Here is a 22,509-nt window from a genome sequence, read left to right on the forward strand (position 1 = left end):
ACGGATCACAGAGAAAGCAACAGAATTCCAGAAAAACATCTACCTCTGTTTTATTGACTATGCTAAAGCATTTGACTATGCGGATCACAACAAACTGTGGAAAGCTCTTGAAGAGACGGGAATCCCAGACCATCTTACTTGTCTCCTGAGAAACCTGTAGCGGGTCAAGAAGCAACGGTTAGAACAGTATGGAACAACTGATTGGGTCAGGATTGAGAAAGGAATATGACAGGGCTGTCTGCTGTCACCCTGTTTATTTAACCTATATCCTGAGCACATGTTGGGCTGGATGAGTTACAAGCTGGAATTAAGACAGGCAGGAGAAACATCAACAACTTCAGATATGTGGATGATACCACTCTAACAGCAGCAAGCAGAGAGGAACTAAAGAGCCTCTTGATGAGAGTGAAGGAGAATGAAAGAGCTGCCTTAAAACTAAATATTGAAAAAACTAAGACATAGCATCCAATCCCATTACTTCATGGCAAACAGAAGGGGAAAAGATGGAAGTAGTGACAGATTTCCTCTTCCTAGGTACTAAAATTACTGCAGATGGTGACTGCACCCATGAAATCAGAAGACAATTGCTTCTTGGCAGGAAAGCTATGACAAACCTAGACATTATGTTGAAAAGCAGAGACATTACTCTGCTGACAAAGGTCTGCAGAGTCAAGGCTATGGTCTTCCCAGTAGTCACCTATGGCTGTGAGAGCTGGACTGTAAAGAAGGCAGAGTGCCAAAGAATTGATGCCTTTGAACTGTTGGTGCTGGAGAAGACTTCTGAGAGTTCCTCAGATGGCAAGGAGATCAAACCAGTCAATCTTAAATACTCAATGGAAGGACTGATACCGAAGCTCCAGTATTTTGGTCACCTGATGTGAACAGCTGACTCACTGGAAAAGTCCCTGATGCTGGGAAAGATTGAGGGCAGAAGGAGAAACGGGCATCAGAGGATGAGATGGCTGGATGGCCTCACTGATGCAATGGACATAAACTTGGGCAAACTTCAGATGGTGAGGGACAGGGAGGCCTGGTGAGCTGCAGTCCATGGGGGTCACAAAGAGTTGGATACGACTGGGCAACTGAACAACATCAATACAGAGTTTGGCAACAATAATATTTCACCTATAATTTATATGGCCATTGCCAGTAGAACATATTCTTTTGTTCTTTGCCAACTTTCTAGTCATAATACTGCTTCTTAGTATGGGGAATTGGATGTATTAGAGAAAAAGTTTAATGCATCTATGTGACATTTATATAAAATTAAGAAATATTTTCTTTTATCTGTACAAAATAGCTTTCTGAGGGACTGTTTGTCAGGCATTGTATAAGGCACTTTTATGCACACCAGATCAGTAAATCCTCAGACTCCCTGAGGTAGTTAAAATATATATAACTCCCCCAATTTACAGATGAGTTAACTGAGGTTAAATATTAAATTACTCACTAAAATTCACACAGTTAGAAAGTGTATTAGGGCCGAAACCTATGTTTGACTAATTCCAAAGACCCAGATCATTTTATTAAATGACACACTTCTCCTGCCATTAAATACAAACCTGTTATCCTAAATGCTTGTCTTGACCTCTGGAAACTATTCACAACATGTGTAGTCATTTTTCCACACAGTGGTTCAAATATCCAAGGACTGCTACAGTTCCTCTAGGTTTCCAATTCACTAGGTTAAACATCGGAGAAGGCACTGGCGACCCACTCTGGTACTCTTGCCTGGAAACTCCCATGGACGGACGAGCCTGGTAGGCTGCAGTCCATGGGGTCGCTAGGAGTCGAACACGACTGAGTGACTTCACTTTCAGTTTTCACTTTCATGCATTGGAGAAGGAAATGACAACCCACTCCAGTGTTCCTGCCTGGAGAATCCCAGGGACAGGGGAGCCTGGTGGGCTGCCGTCTATGGGGTTGCACAGAGTGGAACACACCTGACGTGATTTAGCAGGTTAAACATCAGTAGTTCTATCAAGCATGCTTTTAAGAGCAGCATTCTGTTGTTTAGTTGCTAAGGCATGTCCAACTCTTTAAGACCCCATGAACTGCAGCAAGCCAGGCTTCCCTGTCCTTCACTATCTCCCTGAGTTTGCTCAAACTCATATCCATTGAGTCAGTGATGCCACTCAACCACCTATTCCTCTGTTGCCCCTCCTCCTCTTGCTCTCAGTCTTTCCCAGCACCAGAGTCTTTTCCAATGAGTTGGCTATGTTGTACAGAGGATTTGAAGCAATGACAATAAACAATGCAATAAAACAAATGATAAACTATAAATACTAATAGGGAATCTGGATCAGGGAAAATAAAAGAAAAAGAAAGCGAGAAATTAAAACCATACAAAGAATTTTTAGCTCTGAGTTTCCTCGCAATCAAAAGGATTAAAGGTCAGTTACATAAATCTTATTAGCAAAAGTTTAGTAGTTCCTTCAGCGGGGGGGAAAAAAAGATTTTCAACAAAAATTTAAAAACAAATATTGTACATAACTGAACAGTCTAGTAAAGGCTATGGTTTTTCCAGTGGTCATGTATGGATGTGAGAGTTGGACTGTGAAGAAAGCTGAGCGCTGAAGAATTGATGCTTTTGAACTGTGCTGTTGGAGAAGACTCTTGAGAGCCACTTGGACAGCAAGGAGATCCAACCAGTCCATTCTGAAGGAGCCCTGGGATTTCTTTGGAAGGAATGATGCTAAAGCTGAAACTCCAGTACTTTGGCCACCTCATGCGAAGAGTTGACTCATTGGAAAAGACTGATGCTGGGAGGGATTGGGGGCAGGAGGAGAAGGGGATGACAGAGGATGAGATGGATGGATGGCATCACCGACTTGATGGACGTGAGTCTGAGTGAACTCTGGGAGTTGGTGATGGACAGGAAGGCCTGGCGTGCTGTGATTCATGGGGTCGCAAAGAGTCAGACGTGACTGAGCAACTGAACTGAACTGAACTGATCCCACGCAGTTTCCCTATGGTATTTAATGTAAGAATTGTCTGGGCAGAGGCAGCCTAACTCAGTCTTGTCTGTAGCCAAATGCATTTATACGAAATTCCCTTTTCTAGATTTTAAGGCATCTTATTATATAGGACAGAATCACAAAATTGAAATTTCTACAGAAACCTTGAAATAAACCTTTCCTTCCTTCTTCTCCACAATTTCTGAATACAAAAAACCCCAGTACAACCGAATAACATGAAATTATCTGGTGACCATTTACTCTTCAAGACCCTGTCCTGATGTTTACTTTAAGTGGATTTTTTTCAAAGGAGTTAACACCAAAAGAGCATTAACAGCTTACACTCTCCATTGAGAGTAAAGCATTTGCTAAATTTTTTTAAAAACATAATCCTTTAAAAAATAGTGGTTTAGTGTTATTCACCAATTTTAGTATCAGATAAACCTGGCTTCTGATCTTAAATCCACACAACTGTGTAACTTAGGACAAAGTTGATGATTAAATGGGATCATGTGCTTGGCCTATGAAAATGCTAGCCAAGTTCCTTATTACAGGTATTTTTACCTTAAGTTTCAACTTAAATGTGCTGATCTCTTGTACAACTCCATATCCAAAATAACATCTGATTAAAGTTCATATTTTATGGCAGGACGATTTAAACATAATTTAAATATAAAATTTTTCTTTACCTACTTGGGCCTCCTCCCTCCACTTTAATGTGTTGTGCATCTGCATTAACCAGACTTCTTTAGAAGATAACCTTCCTTCTTAGTCTTGTAAGGGGCCACAATGACCCATGACCCACTTATATGCTTCCTACATGTAGATTTGGATAGTGTAAATTGTCAATAATATGTCATTTAATTGAAGGTACAGCCCACAGTCTCAAAAACATATAACTAAAAAAAAAAAAAAAAAACACCCCACATAACTGTACTTGGACCTCTAACAGAACAGTTCTTACTGATTGATTTTCGTCAGCACATTAAAGAGAAACAGTGCTCAATAAGAGCTGAATGATGTCCATGTAATGTGCAGGGCCATCACACAAAGGTGTGGGCCCATGCTATTTTTCTTCAGATTGCAATTTAGCTAGAGGAAGGTGTAGTGGATTTCAGATGTAAAGCGAAAAGTAATGCATCAGCATCCTTTTAACTTAAAAAGCTCTACCAAAGGAGCCTGGTTTTGCAACTGCTTTACAACCCCTGGCCCAGGGTGACTGTGTTCAGTTAGGATTCATTTGGTGCTTCCAGGGTGGGATGACATCAAAGCGTTCCCGCTCCAGTGGTACTTTTGGAACAAGATTCCTTCCTCTTCAGCCCTCACTGTACCTGCTCCTGTCCCAGGACACCTTACAACTTTCTTTACGGAATTTTACAGTTCTCTCTGCAAGCAGAAGGCTCCTCATGCCGGGAAACAGATATTCTGGTAACAGACATCCTCTGAACACTAGACCCATCACTGCTGGAAGAGGAACGGTCTTTAAAGAGGGAGCCTTTCACCCCAACAAGTATATACTGATTTCGCTCTGGGCCTAGGCAGTCTGGGGAGCGCAGAGAGGGAGGCGCAGCCACCTCGCCCAGGGTGCTCAGGCGAAGGCTGGGGACTGGGTGCACCTGGACTCACCTCAGAAGCCCTGAGCAAAGCAGGAGAGGGAGGCAGGCTGTCCTGCCGCCCCACTACGCACCGCCAGGTCTCCACCAGGAGCGGCTGCAGCCGCCTCGTGCCAGCCGGACGTTACCCGGCTGAATGGTCGCCGCTGGGAAGAACGCTTCAGCCCTAGCAAGAATGCCAAATTCTTGTAGGCAGTGCAGGAGCAGAACCGCAGGGTCGCAGGTTCGACCTGGAGAGCTCCGGGAGCCAGAAGGGGGGGGATGGGAAACTTCCCTGCGGCACACCAAATCTCCCGCCCTGCTCAGGAGGCGGAGCCCCATGTAGCCAATAGCACGTAGAGTCGGCTGAGAGCGACCGTTCTGCTCACCAGTCAACGCGGGTCTGATGGCCTCGCCCACAAGAACACTGAGGAAAACGAATCCCCAAGCTCTGAGTTCTGGGGTTTGCTTTTGCTCTTTCCGTTTCCGGGGAAGGGAGTAGGAAGCACTGCTTAGATTTGAGGAAATTGAGTGAGCTCTGTACAAACGCAGTCTTCAAAGTGTCATTGGTTTCTCTGGATACTTTCTTTTGAGGGAAAAGATAATGGAATGAATTTGGGTTTATTTATTTTTAAACTTAACCTCATTTGGCGTGAAAGTTAGGACCCCGTGCATCTCAGGGATTTGGGGTAGGGAGGAGGGGAGCAGTGCTCTCTGGTATGAAGAGAATTAGGGTTGGGGCACTGCTGATAGGACGAAGAGAGGAGGAAAATGGAAGGAATGGACGCAGAGAGAACTAATGAGGAAAAAGGTAATGAAGAAGAAAAGGCGTGAACCTACTGGAATAACAGTATTACCCTCTAACTACGATTTCATTTTGATTCATTCATTCATTCAAAACAAAACCTGCATACCAGATAATAACGTTACACTATGCTAGCGGAGCCTGCTCTCTGTGCTCACAGTAGCCCTTATAGAAGATACTGAATATATGGGGGGAAATGCTGCGATTTTGGAAAGCCCAGTGTTTATCAAACCACTGGCAGAATTATCTAATTAAAGGAGAGGATTCAGAAAAAAATTTCGTTGGAGGAAGAAATATTTAAACGGAAACCTGCGGACTGAATAGATTTAAGCCAGACAAAAGGACGGGTAAAGTTTTCCAGGTGGAAGGCCCAAATCAACATAGTGGGTATATAAAGGGTCAAGAGGCAAGCCCCGAAGTTCAATCTGCTTTTCTGAGGGCTTTGGCCCTTAGGGCACTAGTCACATTTGTATTGAAAGATCATTCTGGATCAAGGTAGTACAGAATGGAGCCGAGGGAAGGAAGAGACAGAGTTACATCATTTTGGAAACTGTTTAGGAAATCTGATTAGGAAAGAGAAATAGTCATAGCCTGGATACCTACCTTAGTATTCCATTTTGGTTAGCAGAATTTAAGAAAACAAAAGAGAAATTAATTTTCTCTACATTGGAATCAAAAACAGAATTTGGGGGTTGAGTTGGGAGAAGAAGGAACATAGTCAACAGTTAACACTGAAGTGCTTGAAGAGTTCTTAAAAATGTGAAGATCTGATAATACTCCTCAACTAATAAGTTATGTTTCTATGATGGAAACTTTCTCCCTCTCAAATCTTCACTGCTGCTGCTGCTAAGTCGCTTCAGTCGTGTCCGACTCTGTGCAACCCCATAGACGGCAGCCCACCAGGCTTCCCTATCCCTGGGATTCTCCAGGCAGGAACACTGGAGTGGGTTGCCATTTCCTTCTCCAATGCACGAAAGTGAAAAGTGAAAGTGAAGTCGCTCAGTCGTGTCCGATCCTTAGCGACCCCATGGACTGCAGCCTACCAGGCTCCTCCGTCCATGGGATTTTCTAGGCAAAAGTACTGGAGTGCGGTGCCATTGCCTTCTCTGCAAATCTTCACTAGTCTTCTGCAGACTTAGTGTGAGTGGTGGGTTTTAATTGTTTTTATGGTATATGTGTGGGAAATGGGACTTCTCAGGTGGCATGGTTGGTAAAGAATCAGCTTGCAAATGCAGGAGATGCAAGAGACTTGGATTCAATCCTTGGGTCAGCAAAATCTGGAGTAGGAAACAGCATCCCACGCCAGTATTCTTGCTTGGGAAAATCTCATGGACAGAAGAGCCTGGTTGGCTACAGTCCACACATCACAGAGTCGGACATGACTGAGCACACTCAAACGCATATGTGGGAAAGAGAAGGAGCTGAGTTTCCCTTCTAGATTGGTACTGGGATAGATAAAAACAAAGGGTCATACCATTCAGAATGGAGATCTAGAAGTCAGGAGTGGCAGAAGTTGAAGATAGAGATGATTATAAAATGGCAATTTCCTCATGTACTCCACACACAGTTTGGGTAGAACATTAGACCTTTCCAAGAGGAAGATAAGACCAAGCCAATTTTGAATACATCTTAAGTGGGTAGAGATGCCAGCAGCTAATTGGGTTATAGTTTGAAATTTATGGCCAGGTTTTAAAAGTCTCTGAATTTAAAAATCTTTTTTTTTAGTTGTTTCCTAATATCCTTTTTCTGTTCCAGAATTCCATGCAGAATACATTACATTTAGTGATTTTGTTGTTTTAGGCTCCTCCTGGCTGTGACAGAATCTTAGACTTTTCTTGGTTTTACTGACCTTGACAGTTTTGAGGAATACATTGTAGTCATGTATTTTGTAGAATATCCATCTACTGGGATTAATCAGATGTTTTCTCTTATGAGTAGATGGGGTTTATGGGTTTGGGGGAGGAAGATCCCAGAGATAAAGTACAATTTTCATCACATCATATCAAGGATACATACACTATGCACCATTGTTAACTGTAATCAACTGGCTGAGGCAGTATTTGTCAGACTCCTCTACTGGAAAGGTACTCTGTTTCCCATCCCATGCTGTCCTCATTGGAGGAAGTCCCTGAGGAATGAGGAGTTACGGTCCATCTCCTTGAGATAAATTATTTGAAATTCTTCTGCAAGAGAGATCTGTCTATTCTCCATTTATTTATTTATTTATGCAATCAGTTCTTATATCAGTAAGAATACATGCGTGTTCTTAAAATTCTTAAAATTCTAAAAATCTTTAGAATTTGACTGAAGAATCTGCCTGCAATGCAGGAGACCCAAGTTCGACCCCTGGGTTGAGAAGATCCGCTGGAGAAGGAAATGGTAACCCACTCCAGTAATCTTCTCTGGAGAATTCCATGGACAGAGCAGCTTGGAGGGCTATAATCCTTTGGGTCGCAAAAAGTTGGATACGACTGAGCGACTAACACTTTCACTTTTCAGAATTTGATTAAAGATGGTGAATTGAATACTGTCTTGAAATGCCACTAAAAAAAACAGAGTCAAAGGAAAATTTTAAATATAAACATACAAACAGGAAAAGAAGTTAAATAATTTAATAAAAGTTTGGAAGATGTATAGTGATCAGGCAAAGCAGAGTAAGCTGAAATGCGGGCCAGGAAAGGATGATGACAGTGTCTATTCCTGTCATAGAACTCCAGTTAGTCTCAGCGATTAGTCTGTCAGTTCAGTTCAATTCAGTCATGTCCGACTCTGCGACCCCATGAATCACAGCACGCCAGGCCTCCCTGTCCATCACCAACTCCTGGAGTTCACTCAGACTCATGTCCATCGAGTCAGTGATGCCATCCAGCCATCTCATCGTTTGTCGTCCCCTTCTCCTCCTGCCCCCAATCCCTCCCAGCATCAGAGTCTTTTCCAATGAGTCAACTCTTCGCATGAGGTGGCCAAAGTACTGGAGTTTCAGCTTTAGCATCATTCCCTCCAAAGAAATCCCAGGGCTGATCTCCTTCAGAATGGACTGGTTATAGGAACCTTTCAAGTCAGAAGAGCAGACTGGAACTGAGAGCCGGAGGACTGGTGAAAGTCTGAAACAAGGACCAATTAGATCCTAGATCTCTTGTCATACTGAGCGTAACAGCAGGAGTTTACAAGGTGAACCAGAGGATCTGGACTCAACAGAGTAGAAATGAGAAGGCATACTGAATTTGGAAGGTGTATCTGGACAGATTATGTGGGACACTAGGAATCTCCTTGTTTGGCTCCCAGAACACTGTCAACTGTCTTTATTTAAACATTTCTTTTTCAGAAGACTAATCAGAAGAGGAGACCCCAATTGAAAAAGCCAGTTCATCTACTGATCCACCTTGAAACCCACCAGCTGATAATCCCTGCCCCTGCAGGCAGAGTTTCCAGTCAATTCTGGCTTCACCAACTTTTGAATAAAGCCTCAACTCTGAAAGAAACAAAACAAATAGACCAGGAGCAAAAAGACTATTTGGGAATCAGAAGATTTATTCCAAACTGTAATTAAGAATACCTCAGAGACAAAGATTTTATATCTGTAAAAGAAGGAATATAAAAAGGAATGTCGGTCATCAAATTTAGATTCTAGAGAAAAAATAAAGTTTTAATTAATATTTAGACAGCAGATTGCAGCATCAAGATGTCAGCTGCACATTTTTCTTCACCAATGATCTCATTTGTCAGCACAGCAAATCAGAATGTCTTTATAAATTCCTTCCTCAGTAAGATAGTGAATTTTAAAATGTGAAATTACTTTTTCAAGTTTTAATTATTTTCATATTCAAAGGTTTTTACCCAAACTATATTTTAAAAGATCAAAATATGATATAAAATGACCTAGATGCTATGCATTAAACACACACTTGATAAGGGTACAATAGGTCTAGAATGTCAATAGCAGATGCCTCAGCAAATAATTTCTACCCAGAGATTTTTAAAAATATCAATAATGCTCAGGAAACAAAAGTGATTGTCTCTCTTAGAATCCAGAGAATACAGTAACCAGAAGCTATTTTATCTCTAGTATTCTCTTGAACCTGGGATAATGAGGTCTTCATAAACCACACACAAATTAGCAGGGAAAGATTTGGCAGAGTAAGATCTCCAAAATGTGTACATAGTAATTCACGTTCTGAGAAACTAAAGAATATAACCTTCAATTCAGAAAGAATTTCACAGTGTAAAATCATTATTTATAGCACTTGATAATGTCTATAGATTTCTTAAAATACTGTGATTAATCTCTTTGAATGGAACTGTTTTTTAGCTATAGGTATTTCAGAACATTAAGTCTGTACTGATTAATATAACCTAGCCATAAAAAGTTTTCATTCCTAATGTGTATTAAACATTGTTCCCTAAGATAAAGTGCCAAAACTAATTGGCCCTTCATGTTTTAGAAGTCATTATCACCCCTTTCTGATGTAACATTTGGAACAAAACTAGGGCTATTACCACAGATTACATCCAACCTATTTGAATTATGACCTGGGGCCACATTTAGATCTTTAGAGGCCCTAAACATGAAAGACTTTATTTCTACCCTCTCCCATGCAGTTAAAAATAACAGTAAATTACAAATAATTACAAGTAAGTCCAACTTCCTAAGCCGCTTTTTCCCAGGGTGGTTGGGAGGAAGGAATTAAAATTTTTTAAGTTTTGTATTTGGGGAGATTCCTCTTCTTTATGAATGGTCTAAACCAGCTTTTCTCAACTGAGGTTCCTCATATGAACCATAGAAAGACTTTTTTCTTGTTTCTCCAGTCACATATGCACTCCGGAGAAATAAGAATGGGATATAATTAAGGACCGTAGTCAACTAGAAACATTATATTGGATTGGCCAAGGAGTTTATTCAAGTTTTTCTGTAACATGGAAAAACCCAAATAGACTTTTCAGCCAACCCAACGTATATAGGAGAAAAGTTAATTTATAACTATGGATATCTAGGGTATGAGGACTTGATTCTTTCAAGGGTTTAATTTGCCTTAGTAATCTAGCTCTACTGAGATCCAAACTCCCCTTCCGTCCCAGCTTCCACAGGGCCCTTGGCCTCAGGCAAGTGAGAATAGTAGCTGAGAACAATCAACATTCTATGAAGCAGTATCTTGATGGTTAAGTGCACCAGTCTGTGAGCCTGAATGTCTTAAGTGTCTCTGTTCTATCACTCACTAGCTCTGAGACCTTGTTGTTCAGTTGCTAAGTTGTGTCTGACTCTCTGCTATGCCATGAACTGCAGCAAGCCAGGCTTTCCTGTCCTTCACTGTCTCCCTGAGTTTGCTCAAACTCGTCAACTGAGTCAGTGATGCCATCCAACCATCTCTTCCTCTGCTGTCCCCTTCTCCTCTTGCCCTCAATCTTTCCCAGAATTAGGGTCTTTCCCAATGAATCAGCTCTTCACATCAGGTGGCTGAAGTACTGGATCTTCAGTATCAGTCTTTCCAATGAATATTCAGGATGGATTTTCCTTAGGATTAACTCATATGATCTCCTTGCTGTCCAAGAGACTCAAGTCTTCTCCAGCACCACAGTTTGAAAGTGTCAATTCTTTGATCTTCTTTATGTCCAACTTTCACATCCATAACCTGATTACTTGAAAAACCATAGTTTTGACTATACAGACCTTTGTCAGCAAAGTGACATTTTTTTTTTTTTTTTTTTTGGCTTTTGCTTTTCAATATGCTGTCTTGGTTTGTTATAGCTTTTCTTCCAAGGAGCAAGTCTTTTAATTTCATGGCTGCAGTCACCATCCACAGTGATTTTGGAGCCCAAGAAAATGAAATCTGACACTGTTTCTACTTTTTCCCAATCGACTTGCCATGAAGTGATGGGACCAGTTGCCATGATCTTTGTTTTTTGAATTTTTTAATTAATTGGAGGCTAATTACTTGGTTTTTGCCATACATTGACATGAATCAGCCGTTTTAAGCCAGCTTTTCCACTCTCCTCTTTCACCTTCAAGAGGCTCTTTAGTTCCTCTTCACTTTCTGCCATTAAAGTGGTATCATCTGCATATCTGAGGTTGTTGATACTTCAGATGAAATTTCCTTTTTTTTACAAAGGAAGAGTAATAGTACCTACCTATTGGGGCTTCTCAGGTTGCTCAGTGGTTAAGAAACCGCCTGCTAGTGCAAGAGACACGGGTTCAATCTCTGGGTTGGTAAGATACCCTGGAGAAGGAAATGGCAATACACTCCCGTATTCTTGCCTGGGAAATCCCATGGACAAAGGGGCCTAGTGGACCAGAGTCCATGGGGTTGCAAAGAGTTGGACACGATTGAGTGACTACACCACCATCACCACAACAAACAATACCTATCAGACACTTGTATTAACTGAGAACTGAATAGCGGTATTTTCTGTAAAGTGTTTATAATGGTGCTTGGCACATCCTACCACTGAACAAGCATCGTTTTTAATTCACCCTTGGACCATAAAATATTGTGTCCTGGACCAGAGTTGTATTTGTGTGGAAGGATACTGCCTCCACTACCTTATTAATATTTACTATTACAGTACCTTAAAGTGACTTTCTCCTTTGTACTTTCTCTGTATTTTCTAAGGTTTTCAAAATGAACAAGTAATATTTTGATACTTAAAATTTAAAAATTAAAAAATTTTTTTCCTCAGGCCCTGCTGTGTGGTATGGAGGATCTTATTTTCCCAAACAGGGATTGAATCTGCACCTCCTGCAGTGGAAATGCAGAATCTTAACCAATGGACCACCAAGTAATACATTTTTAATGAAAGGAATACTGAAACTGTCAACTGGTAAAACTCATTCTTCCTAACTAATGGAGAACTAGAGTTGAGGGAAATAATAAGGTCTGGTGAGTTGCCTTAAACCACTCTTCTGGAACTGCTAATCTATACCAGCAATTTTGCATTAAGGCATAACAAGATATAAAAGGGAAGAGAAAGCTTTGGCTCATAAGCAAGGAATACCAGGCATGAGGAAAAAAGGTACAAAAGAGATTTTTCTAGAAAGTGCATGTAAAAGGAAAGGAAAAGGCAGCCTGGGGCTCAGGCCTTTGTTAAATCCATGTTCTAAGAGGTTAAAGTATCTTTAGAAAGACAATGTAGCATTGATCAAGAAGTTTAATGCTAAAGAATGAACTGCTGGTAGAGTATGAGAAAAGCACTTTCATACATTACTGAAGAGTGTAAACGGCACTGTAATAATGGTGGCTCCTCTTGTAAGGACCCAGAAAAGAAAATTAGTTCTAATGTCTCAGTACTAGAAACAGTTGTGCTTCACCTGGGAAACTGATTTATCTTAAGGATATCTCAAAATCACATTGTTAATCTCTCTCTTTGGCTGCTTTAAAGTTCAGAGATAAATATGTACCTCAACAGTAACATAAATGTTGACACATGTTTTATGTATTAATTTCACTCCTGCCTACATGTTATTTATTATTTTGGGTGCTATATGTAATTTTATATCTTGCCTAAATTTCCTTAACAGGGTATCGTATAAATTAAAAACTTCAGACATACATGAATAAAATTGCATGCTTTGAAAAATGCAATGAAGGACCATTTTAAGCTATGAAACTTAGGTATGATATAAATTAACTCAGGAAAATCCAGTCAAAAGCCAAATAAAGCTGTATTTTATACTGTACAAAAGAAAATTTACATCCTTAATGTAACTAGATACATCTAGGGAAAAATTACACATTTCTCAAGAAACACAATATTTAACATCTTAGATATGTTTCTGCATTGCAGACTGATAATGAATTTTATACATCTTTATTTATAATTTAAAATATTTTTTCATCTCTGGCAGATATTTACAAGGTCAACAGTGACTACATTTCACATTTCAACAATCAACAGCATTAACTAGTTCAGTAAGACAGTTAAGATAATGGCTTACATGCACCAATAAATATGATCTTAAATGTGCATTTCTTCTTCAGCTCTGAAAAAAATGTTTTCACTAGTCCTAGTTTGAAAGGACATCAGTCAATAGAGATCATATTTTCTTCCTGACTATCATATTTAAATTTTAACCAGCACTATTCTCTGAATACTTGGCAAGTTTACACCAAGCTATATAGGTTGATGCTGGTTAAGAAACAAAAACATAAGAGCTGACCTATTCAACCTGTAACCTTTTTGAAGCAAACATATGAAAGTTGGATATTTCCTGTATACTTGTCCATTGTGACAGAGATCAGATACATGATGTTACAGTAGTAAAAAACTCTTTAGAAACTATAGGTCAGGAGAGTCAAATTATGATGACAAAGTGGGAAAATTATCTTTGCACCATAAAAACTGTTTCACTTAACCAGTTAAACTGAATGTAAAGCCAGTATAAGTTTTAGAATAAGAATCAAAAAACCACCACTGTAACCACTGTAAAGCAGTTAATGAACTTCTTACAAATATTTTAAAACAACACAAAGAACATTTAGTATATGTCTCAGTTCAGTTTGGATGATAAAACTTAAAAAAAACATAAAAACCGACGTTCATAATTGTTAGAAAGCCAATCTTTTCTAAGATAGCAGATCAACACATCCATTACTTTTTAACTTCTATCTGATATAAAAAAAATAATACATAGAGCCTGTTTGGGACATCAGGTAATATATAAATTCATATCCCCCCAAATCATTATTTAACAGTTTAAGTAAATTCTTTAGTGCTTACTGAACTATTTTAAAAATAAGTGTTTTAACTTTTCTTAACCCAATCGTGTTTTTCTGCGAAGAAAAAAAATACCCAGAGTGATCGAGTACATAAATTATGTAAACAAACATAGTTTTAGCCAATATCATACTTACTAGAAATAACTGACATTGCTCACTTAAAATACACATTTCTATAATTCACCCTCAATTTTTTTAGGAAGTCACAATATTATACAGTATACCAATTACAGGAATTCTTTTCTCTCCCCCTTTTATTTAATACTGATGAGCAAAATCCTTAATTTGAATTAAGGAGACATGAAAATTTGCCATAAGAAATAATATTTGGACTTGACCCTTAACTGGTACTTTTGCTGGAAGTATAAATGTTGACATTTTACCAACATGATAAGAAAACCTCAAATGGAATCTTGTAGGTTCTGTATATCTGTTCCATATGGAAGAATATTTCCTCCAGGGCTAGAAATCAATCTTTCATGTTAGAAGGGGCCTCATTCCTTAACAGTTAGGTACTTCAAATTTTATATTTGGTTGATTCATTTTCTTTGGTAACTTTTGTAGTTTATGAAGGTGTGAACAATTTCCTCTGATATCATTAACACTACACTTTTGACACTCAAATACAGCAAACCAGATTGATATGAATTCTGTAGTTGGGGATGGACTGTCCAATTAAGTTCATTTTCTTTGAAAACAGAAGACTTTCTTTACTAAACCTACCTTCAGATACACAATTCTGAAAAAAAGACTCATTTATACTTTAAGCTATGCCTAATTCTCATTTTGGGTGTAAAAATCTGTATTAAACAGAAGAGCATAATAGCAGACATCTGAATATGACTTAATTTGTAAACATTTTCACAAAATCCAGAAACAAAACATAGAACTTATGTACCTGTACTATGCTGCCAGTTATTTCACATCATTGCCAGCTACCTGCTAACTTCTATCCTAAACTGTTTGCTCTTCTATTTCTCGTGTGACTAATGGCTAAGATTATAAACATACTGAAGAGACTGAAGTTAAATTTTGTGGTTATGTGGTCAGGTTCAGAAGCAATGTACCTACATGGGCAGGGGAAGGTTGGATGATTATATGACTCCTCTAATTCTAATGGGTTGGGATCACCACACAAATTTCTGGCACCACCAAAAATCCAACAGTTTAAGTGCACATTGGTTGACTCTACAAATAGTATTTCCTATATATGTTCAGTGCCAATATGATATACCCATTAGGTATACAATGTAGGTAATACTAAAATTTATGTCTTACATTATCAACACGACCACCTTGGCAATGGAAAGCTGTATCAATCTGGTGACTCTTGGTTTTTTTTTAGCACTGTTAACAATTTTATACTGCATCCCATTTTATAATCTGGCAAATATTCTAACATTTAGAGTTTAAGCTATCAATTATTTCTAGCTGATTTTCAAACAGCTTGTTTCTAAAAAGCACTTTTTAAAAAATTAAAGTATTTTTACAAATAAGTGTCTCAACCGACTTAGTGGTTTGAAACATGACAATAATCATTCAACTTGAAAGATAAAAAGTCTCAGGTTCAGACTGTTTACATAGCCATAGTATAGAAAAAATTGCTCTAAAATTGTTGTAGATTTTCTGACCACTGTCATGACTTATTAAACATTTTTAAACTAAAAAACAAGTATGTAACTGAAATACTGATTTTTAAAAAGCAAAACCATAAAACTTACTTTGTAATTCCAAGATCAGAAATGGAGAGAGCCTCCTTGCTAGTGTCTGTATAAATAGTGTACTACCCACTGAAGATACGTACTAATATTTTTATTTACAGATGAACATGCAGAGAATTAAATGAGACTTACTGATTGTCAACAATTAAAAGTACTCAAAAATGGACCCATATTAACTCGTCCGAGTAGGAAAAACACCCCACTTCATTAAAATAGTCACAAAAATGGTGCAAACAAAACTTAAAAGGAGTTATTCTCAGTACTTCAGTAAAGCTACCAAGTGGAATTTGAAAATGTAGGTTGGAAATATTGAGCTTATATAGCTGGGACTATCGCATTTAAGACATTTTATACCATATATACACTTTAGATGACATGGGTCACCATTCTGTTATGGAACCATAAGCTTCACTATAAATCTTTTTCCATCACAGAAGGAAATAATTGCTTGTTATCTATCTGGTCTGAGCACAAGGTTCAATCTCTTTACATGAGAAATTATGGAATCAAATTTATCTTTACTTTGCAATACTACACTGTGCAATACAGTTAACCTGCCACCTAGGTGACTGTGAAAGCTGGCTGATTCAAAAATTTCTTAAGATAGCTAGAAACACCGATTAAAGTCATTTTCGCTGGGTTTATTTTTGCATTTAAATAAATTCCCCCAAACATAATAAACTATAAAATGGCAGCATACAATTGTTAAGTGGCAGAAAACAGTAAGGCATAAATTAGAGTAAGAAAAATGTATCTATCCTTCCCCATCTATGTTTATTACTCTACATTTTTCTCTGGATTTAATACTTTTCTTAATGTGCTATATTCACCACTACTAGACCCAAACTGTAAAGAAATTGCAGAATTGGAGTGTGTTCCATAACCACACTCACCATATGATGAGTGAAAGGAGGCAGTGGGGTGTTAATATGCATTTGACGGGAGACAGGAGTTTGACTCTGGCTCTGCTTCTAAGTTATGTGACTTTGAGCACATTACAACCTTTTTGAGCCTCAGTTTCCTGAGAATGGATATGAAGGAGTGGGTGCTGGGAGACTCCTAGATTATCTCTATGGTCTCTTTAGAACAAAAAAATTGACTTTATAATAAATAGGCACAGGAGAATCATTGGGAAGGTAAGACTAGTGGTAATGATCAGGATTTCAAATTACAATCATCATGCTCCCATGCAGCTTCTCAAAATATTTTCATATTTAAAAATCTTACTACTAAGCTAGCTTTCATTTTACACTTGATTTGTTCTAAAATATATATGTGTTCTAGTAACATGATTTCAAATTAACATCATAGAGAAGAATTCTCAAAACTTGCAGATAATTTCCTTGTATTTCTTAATTGAACCTGGCATAGATAACATCAAATTGTTTTATTATAGAAAACAAGTATTTTCACCCTAACTAGCTTGTCCATAAATGAAAGAACTTTTTAAAATGGAAGTTAGGAAGTATAAAAACAAAAAGTTGTTAAAGGATAAAGCGTGAATATTGCTGGCATATATTTGTAACAGTTGTATATCTGAAAATTATTTTACATTAAATGCAATAATGCAAATGAATATTTTAAAAATCTCTTAGAAAATGTGACTATGGTTTATGACTGACTCATTCCATTTTAACTATATCTTGCACAGGAAATCTGTTCTAAGACACCAAATGCAAAATTTGAACTAAATGAAATATTTCTTCTTTGGGGCCAAATTATACCACTTAAAAGAATGGAACACAAATGTTAGAGGGTCATGAAACATTAACGGATATATGTATGTACAAAATATATATGAATACACATAGATACATGAAATCCTTTAAGTTGAAAGTTTTTCAAAACCAGCTTTTCAAGTGTAACATAAGATTTCTAACAAATCAGACAAAGGGTTTATTATGTCTTTTACAGTTCTTGCTGTAAATTTGGTATTATTTGGGGTTTTTTTTGTGCTATAACTATAAGCATGCTAGATTTAGGTGCCAATAAATGTACAACTTGCTAAATTAAAAACAACCCTTCAGCCTCTTAAATCAACCAGGCAGTTTTACCATAAAGTGACTGATCTCCAGCCATGGTCAAGATCTTACCTCCTGTTAAGTATAATGCTCTTTTCTTTTCATACCTGAAACTTTGCTTTCCTTATTATGTTATATATCTTTACACCTCATTTATTTGGCTGCTTTTAATTCATTTATCTGACATCCCTTAGTTAAATTAAAAGAAAAGATATCTAAAATATGTCTTTGTGATATATACATATACACACAATATATATACACACACATACACACACACATATATATACACAAATCAATAAATCTCTATTTATCAACTTTTAGCTTTTCTTCAGACTTTGGCAATGTTATAGGTAATAGTTCAGGTCCTAGTTTTCCATTTTCATATGAGCTGAAAAATATTACACACCACCAAATTCAAACAAGCATCTCACTGTTTTCATAAAGATTCTAACAGAAAGTACCTTACAAAACCCCCCAAAATAAAAACCTCTTACAATAAAAAGGAAGGGGCTGGATTTTAAGATGTGAAAAAATGAGAAGCATTTTTCTGGTTATTTTATCAAAATCTATTGGAATTTTAATCAGTAGAGGTAATATTTCAAACTTTGTTAATTAGGAGAATACTTGCTTTCTGTAAATTCAGTATATTTTTCTTTTACAATAATAAAATAAGAATGTCTAAATGTACAAAGTATTCATCGCTCTGAATATTGTGTGGAAGAATGTATAGCAGTTCAAGTCATGATACACTGATTTTCAAAAACCAATATATTTTCTTCTATTTCAATCAAGCATTAGAGCCTGGGACCCAGATGAGTTCATAATGAAATCTTATCCAACCAAATCAGAACTAAAAAAAAATAATTTCTAAAAAAACCAATAATGCATTTTCATAGCCTCTTAGCACAGTTACCAAAAGCTACTTACATACATTCAACATCTAGCTTACTGGCATGATTTCAAAGACTTATAAAAATGAGAACTTTTGCAGATATATGATTAGAAGGTACACAAATTGCATTACATTAAACACAAAGGCAGTGTGGTCCTTGTAGGAGAAATCAAGTCAGTACCCCCTGGTAGAAATGCTCTATAAAAATGTGTCACATTGAAGCGTCAGTGTTTTCAGCCAATTATCTGTCCCTGATGTATTTCCTTGGAGTATATGACCTATCAGGACTTCAGGTTTCTTAATCCAAAATATCTGACTGAATTTAGGTACATCTAGAAAGCAGCTGAAAGGGTTTCTCCAATAATCTGACATCATAGAAAGTGGGTTGAGAAATCCCTCTCTTTACCTGAAGACGTACTTGTTCTACTTCAGTCATCATCAGCTCACAAAGAAAAAAAAAAAACAATCAAAACTTCCCCTCACACAAACAATTCCACACAATCTAAACAGAAACTGCCCCCTCCCCCCATAAAACCCCAGCACCGAAGTGTCAATCATTCCTGGGAAATAGAACAAGCCCCTTGGATTCTCTGATTTATTAGCTGTTCAAACTCAAAGGACAGAAATGACCTTATGTCCCTGTGGGGAGGAGGGAAGACATGTTAATAATGACTATAGAGCCATTGAGAAAGTGCATTATCTATTACACAATCAACTTAGAGCCCTGTCCTCCAACAGAGGTGGCCACAACTTGATTCAAATGCCTCAGTAATTGAACATTGTATCCTCGAGATAAAGGAGATGGGGGAAAAAAAGAGCCACCCTCATTTTAATGAAAAAGTGCAGCAGTCTACCACCTTTCCCCATGCTTCTCAAGAAAATGATTGCACAGACTCAGAGAAGTCCAAAGTCATAGCAGAATCTCTGAGGCACTCCTGGTTAAGAGAGAAAAAATATGATCCAGTTATCTTCATAGTTCTACAGATTATGAGAACAAACCCGTTTTTTTTTTTTTTTTTAAAACAAAAGCCGAAGTATCATTCATAGGGATCATATACACCATTTCCTCTAACATAACCTCAGTCTCACAGTGTTGAAATGGGACCGATCAGCCTACGATGGATTGCACATCACCCAAGGAGAAACGAAGGTGTGGAAAACGCGAACATTTTCTACTGCTTCACAAATACGTTTACAAGGAACAGGTGAAGAGACGATATAGGAAAGAGAGAAAAGAAAACCTTATTGCTGTTTCCATACAAAATACAGTATGAAGATACCTAAACTAAATCAGATCTGTTTATGATTACCAATGTTTTCACAATGTGGGATGAAGTGTCTTCTTGCACAATGAAATGTTCAGTCTAGAAGATAAGCAGAAAGATGAGAGAGAGGATATCAAGACTACACCTGGGATATTAGCTGCATATTGAAACTTGGGGATCGAGACTGCTTGGTTAAGGGAGCTCCTGGGCTGAGGAGCTCTTTACCTTCTGTAGCTTGACCTAGCCGGTCTTCCTGTAGACTGACCGTTGAATATCGATTAGCATTGTTAGCTGCTAGATTAGTAATACCCTCAGTGCCAACCCCAATGCTGGTACTTGCTTGACTGCCATTTACATAGTCAAATGATTTACTTGAGGAAGCACTGGCTGTCCGGATTAGATTAATGCTATTAGTTTTTGGCACCACCTGGCCAGCAGGCAGGCTCAGGTGTTTCTTCATCGGTGTCAGCTCAATTGAATCTACACTAAGATCAGTTGGTTGCTGTACATACTGCCTGCGAACTACTGAATCTCGAGGGCTCTCATTGGATTTGATGGCAGAAGTTGTTTCTTTATCCTTGGCTGAACGCCCAGTTGCTACTTTCCTTAAGCTTCCCCTCTGAGAAGAGGAGGATGGTTTGATCCCAATTGGCTGGCTGCTGAGGGAAGCCCCTGATGAAAATCCTTCATCTGCATCATTCAGGTTTACCGACTCCTCTCCTCCATTTATACCCTCAGCACCTAAAAAACAAATCAGACAGACTCAGCAATAGCTAAATTAAATAAAAAGCAGCCGTGAATAACAACTCAACTGACCTTTTCTCCTAGGTAATGTTTGCTATAGGTCAGCAATGACCCTTGCTACAAACACTTTCCCTAAATAATTTAGGGGAAGGAGCCTCAATCTATACAGAATTCTCATGTTATTTATTCTGTTCATTTAGCTTTGATTAGGCTAGCTTATGTAAAACTATTCACGAGCAAGTCTAGCGTACTATTAGTATCAATATTTAGACACACAACTGTAGGTAAAATAGTGACCGTAAATCTTTATGATACACCTTGTCAATTTGAGGTGAGCATATCTGTCTAAAAAAACAAAAATTTTCCTATCTTCCTTAACCTGTCATAAAATAGGAGACCCTTCTAATTTCAGTCACCCAGAATAATGTCAAAAACCCATCCCCAAACCCCTTTTAACTACTATGAAATTTTATATTTAACAGCTAATTGCTTCTAAATAGCTTTAAAATCTTTAACATGGAACTAGTACATTTTCTAACTCTAAACTAAAAATTCTACATTGCTTCTAGTAACTTCAGTCATATTTTGTCTTATGAACATGCCTACTCACTGGTTTCCATATTTTCTTGATCAGTTAATGTGAAAATATTTGATTAACAGAGAACAAAGGTAAAAACCAACAAGGATACTGAGGAAGAATTTTTTACTATTTTATAATATAATAAATAATATATAATAATTTTATGTTATATATTTATATAATATTTTAGATTTTAAATATTGAGATATATTATTTTGGGATCACAAAATACTTATAGTATTCCATTAAGTTTCATGCAGAAACTGTAGTTAACAAAAGAATTCTTATCTTGGGATTTTGTAAGAAAAGAAGCATGTATTCAGTTTGGGTTTTCAGAAAGCCCGATTCCTTTACTGAAAGTATGATCAACACTCTCTTAGAAAATAGAACATTTGCTTTTTTCAAAAACTGACAGAAGTTTGCTACCTTTAAAATATGTTTACCAGATTGTAAGAAAGTTCAGTCTAAATCTATATTCAGAAATCAATATTTTAGCTAAGGTAAACTGTTAGGACAGAAATCCAAAAAAATATCACTTTGAGATACAAGTTACCTAAGTAAAATATACACAAAATACTTAAACACAATCTTTATTTAACATAGTACTTGGAAAAATATAAATATTTTCTCATATGGATTAGTTATTTCTTTCCTTCAAAAGAAGAATGAAATAGGCTATCCTTAAAGCAAAAGGCATCTTCTTGTTATATCCAGCAGTTTAGTAATCTTTATTCATCATGCAAAGCCATATGAAAATGCAGCTGACACCACTTCTCTCAACCCCTTCCTCAAGAACAGTATATAGTGTACATCAAAATAAAAACTTTAAATTATATTTATATCACATCTAAGCAATTTATTTATAATTACTATGAAGAACTCCACAATGCCCAGGAAAAGATAGTTACTGGTTCAGAATTAAGATCAGTAATATAAAACTAGAAGTGAACAGAAATATGTCATTGGCTATACATATGGTTAGGGAAAGAGACTGAGAGACTTAGTGCTAGCTTCTGAATTTTGCCACATGCAGATCTGATGCCCAAGCAATATGGCCATAAAAGAGATATGACAATGTAGAAACCACCATGCAAGAGAACCTACTGATATTTTATATACTAGGAAATGCTATTTCAGTATAGTGGAACACTGAATATACTTTAATCACAAGCACGGTCCTCAGTTTAGTAATAATTTTAAATACAGCTTTAAAAGTCATAA

At 37.5% G+C, this 22,509-nt stretch overlaps 2 protein-coding genes across 8 annotated transcripts in view; both read right to left on the bottom strand.

Moving 5' to 3' along the window:
* ORC2 (origin recognition complex subunit 2) overlaps window positions 1–4,866 on the bottom strand; it is a 37,930-nt gene extending 33,064 nt beyond the window's left edge. For 2 of the 4 annotated variants that reach the window (XM_027564089.1, XM_027564084.1), the window contains exon 1: window positions 4,584–4,865. The gene's annotated coding sequence lies outside the window, so the exon portion shown is untranslated. Of the gene's footprint in view, window positions 1–4,583 lie in introns of all 4 variants that reach the window. The other 2 variants (XM_027564093.1, XM_027564097.1) reach the window with 2 other exon arrangements.
* An 8,123-nt stretch (window positions 4,867–12,989) lies between these two features.
* FAM126B (family with sequence similarity 126 member B) overlaps window positions 12,990–22,509 on the bottom strand; it is a 64,130-nt gene continuing 54,610 nt past the window's right edge. For all 4 annotated transcript variants that reach the window (XM_027564171.1, XM_027564156.1, XM_027564179.1 and 1 more), the window contains one exon: window positions 12,990–20,705. In XM_027564171.1, coding sequence (XP_027419972.1) covers window positions 20,104–20,705 — 602 coding nt within the window. In that variant the 3' untranslated portion in view covers window positions 12,990–20,103. The remainder of the gene's footprint in view (window positions 20,706–22,509) is intronic.

Source organism: Bos indicus x Bos taurus, chromosome 2 (genome assembly GCF_003369695.1).
Source record: "Bos indicus x Bos taurus breed Angus x Brahman F1 hybrid chromosome 2, Bos_hybrid_MaternalHap_v2.0, whole genome shotgun sequence".
NCBI classification, from domain to species: Eukaryota; Metazoa; Chordata; class Mammalia; order Artiodactyla; family Bovidae; genus Bos; species Bos indicus x Bos taurus.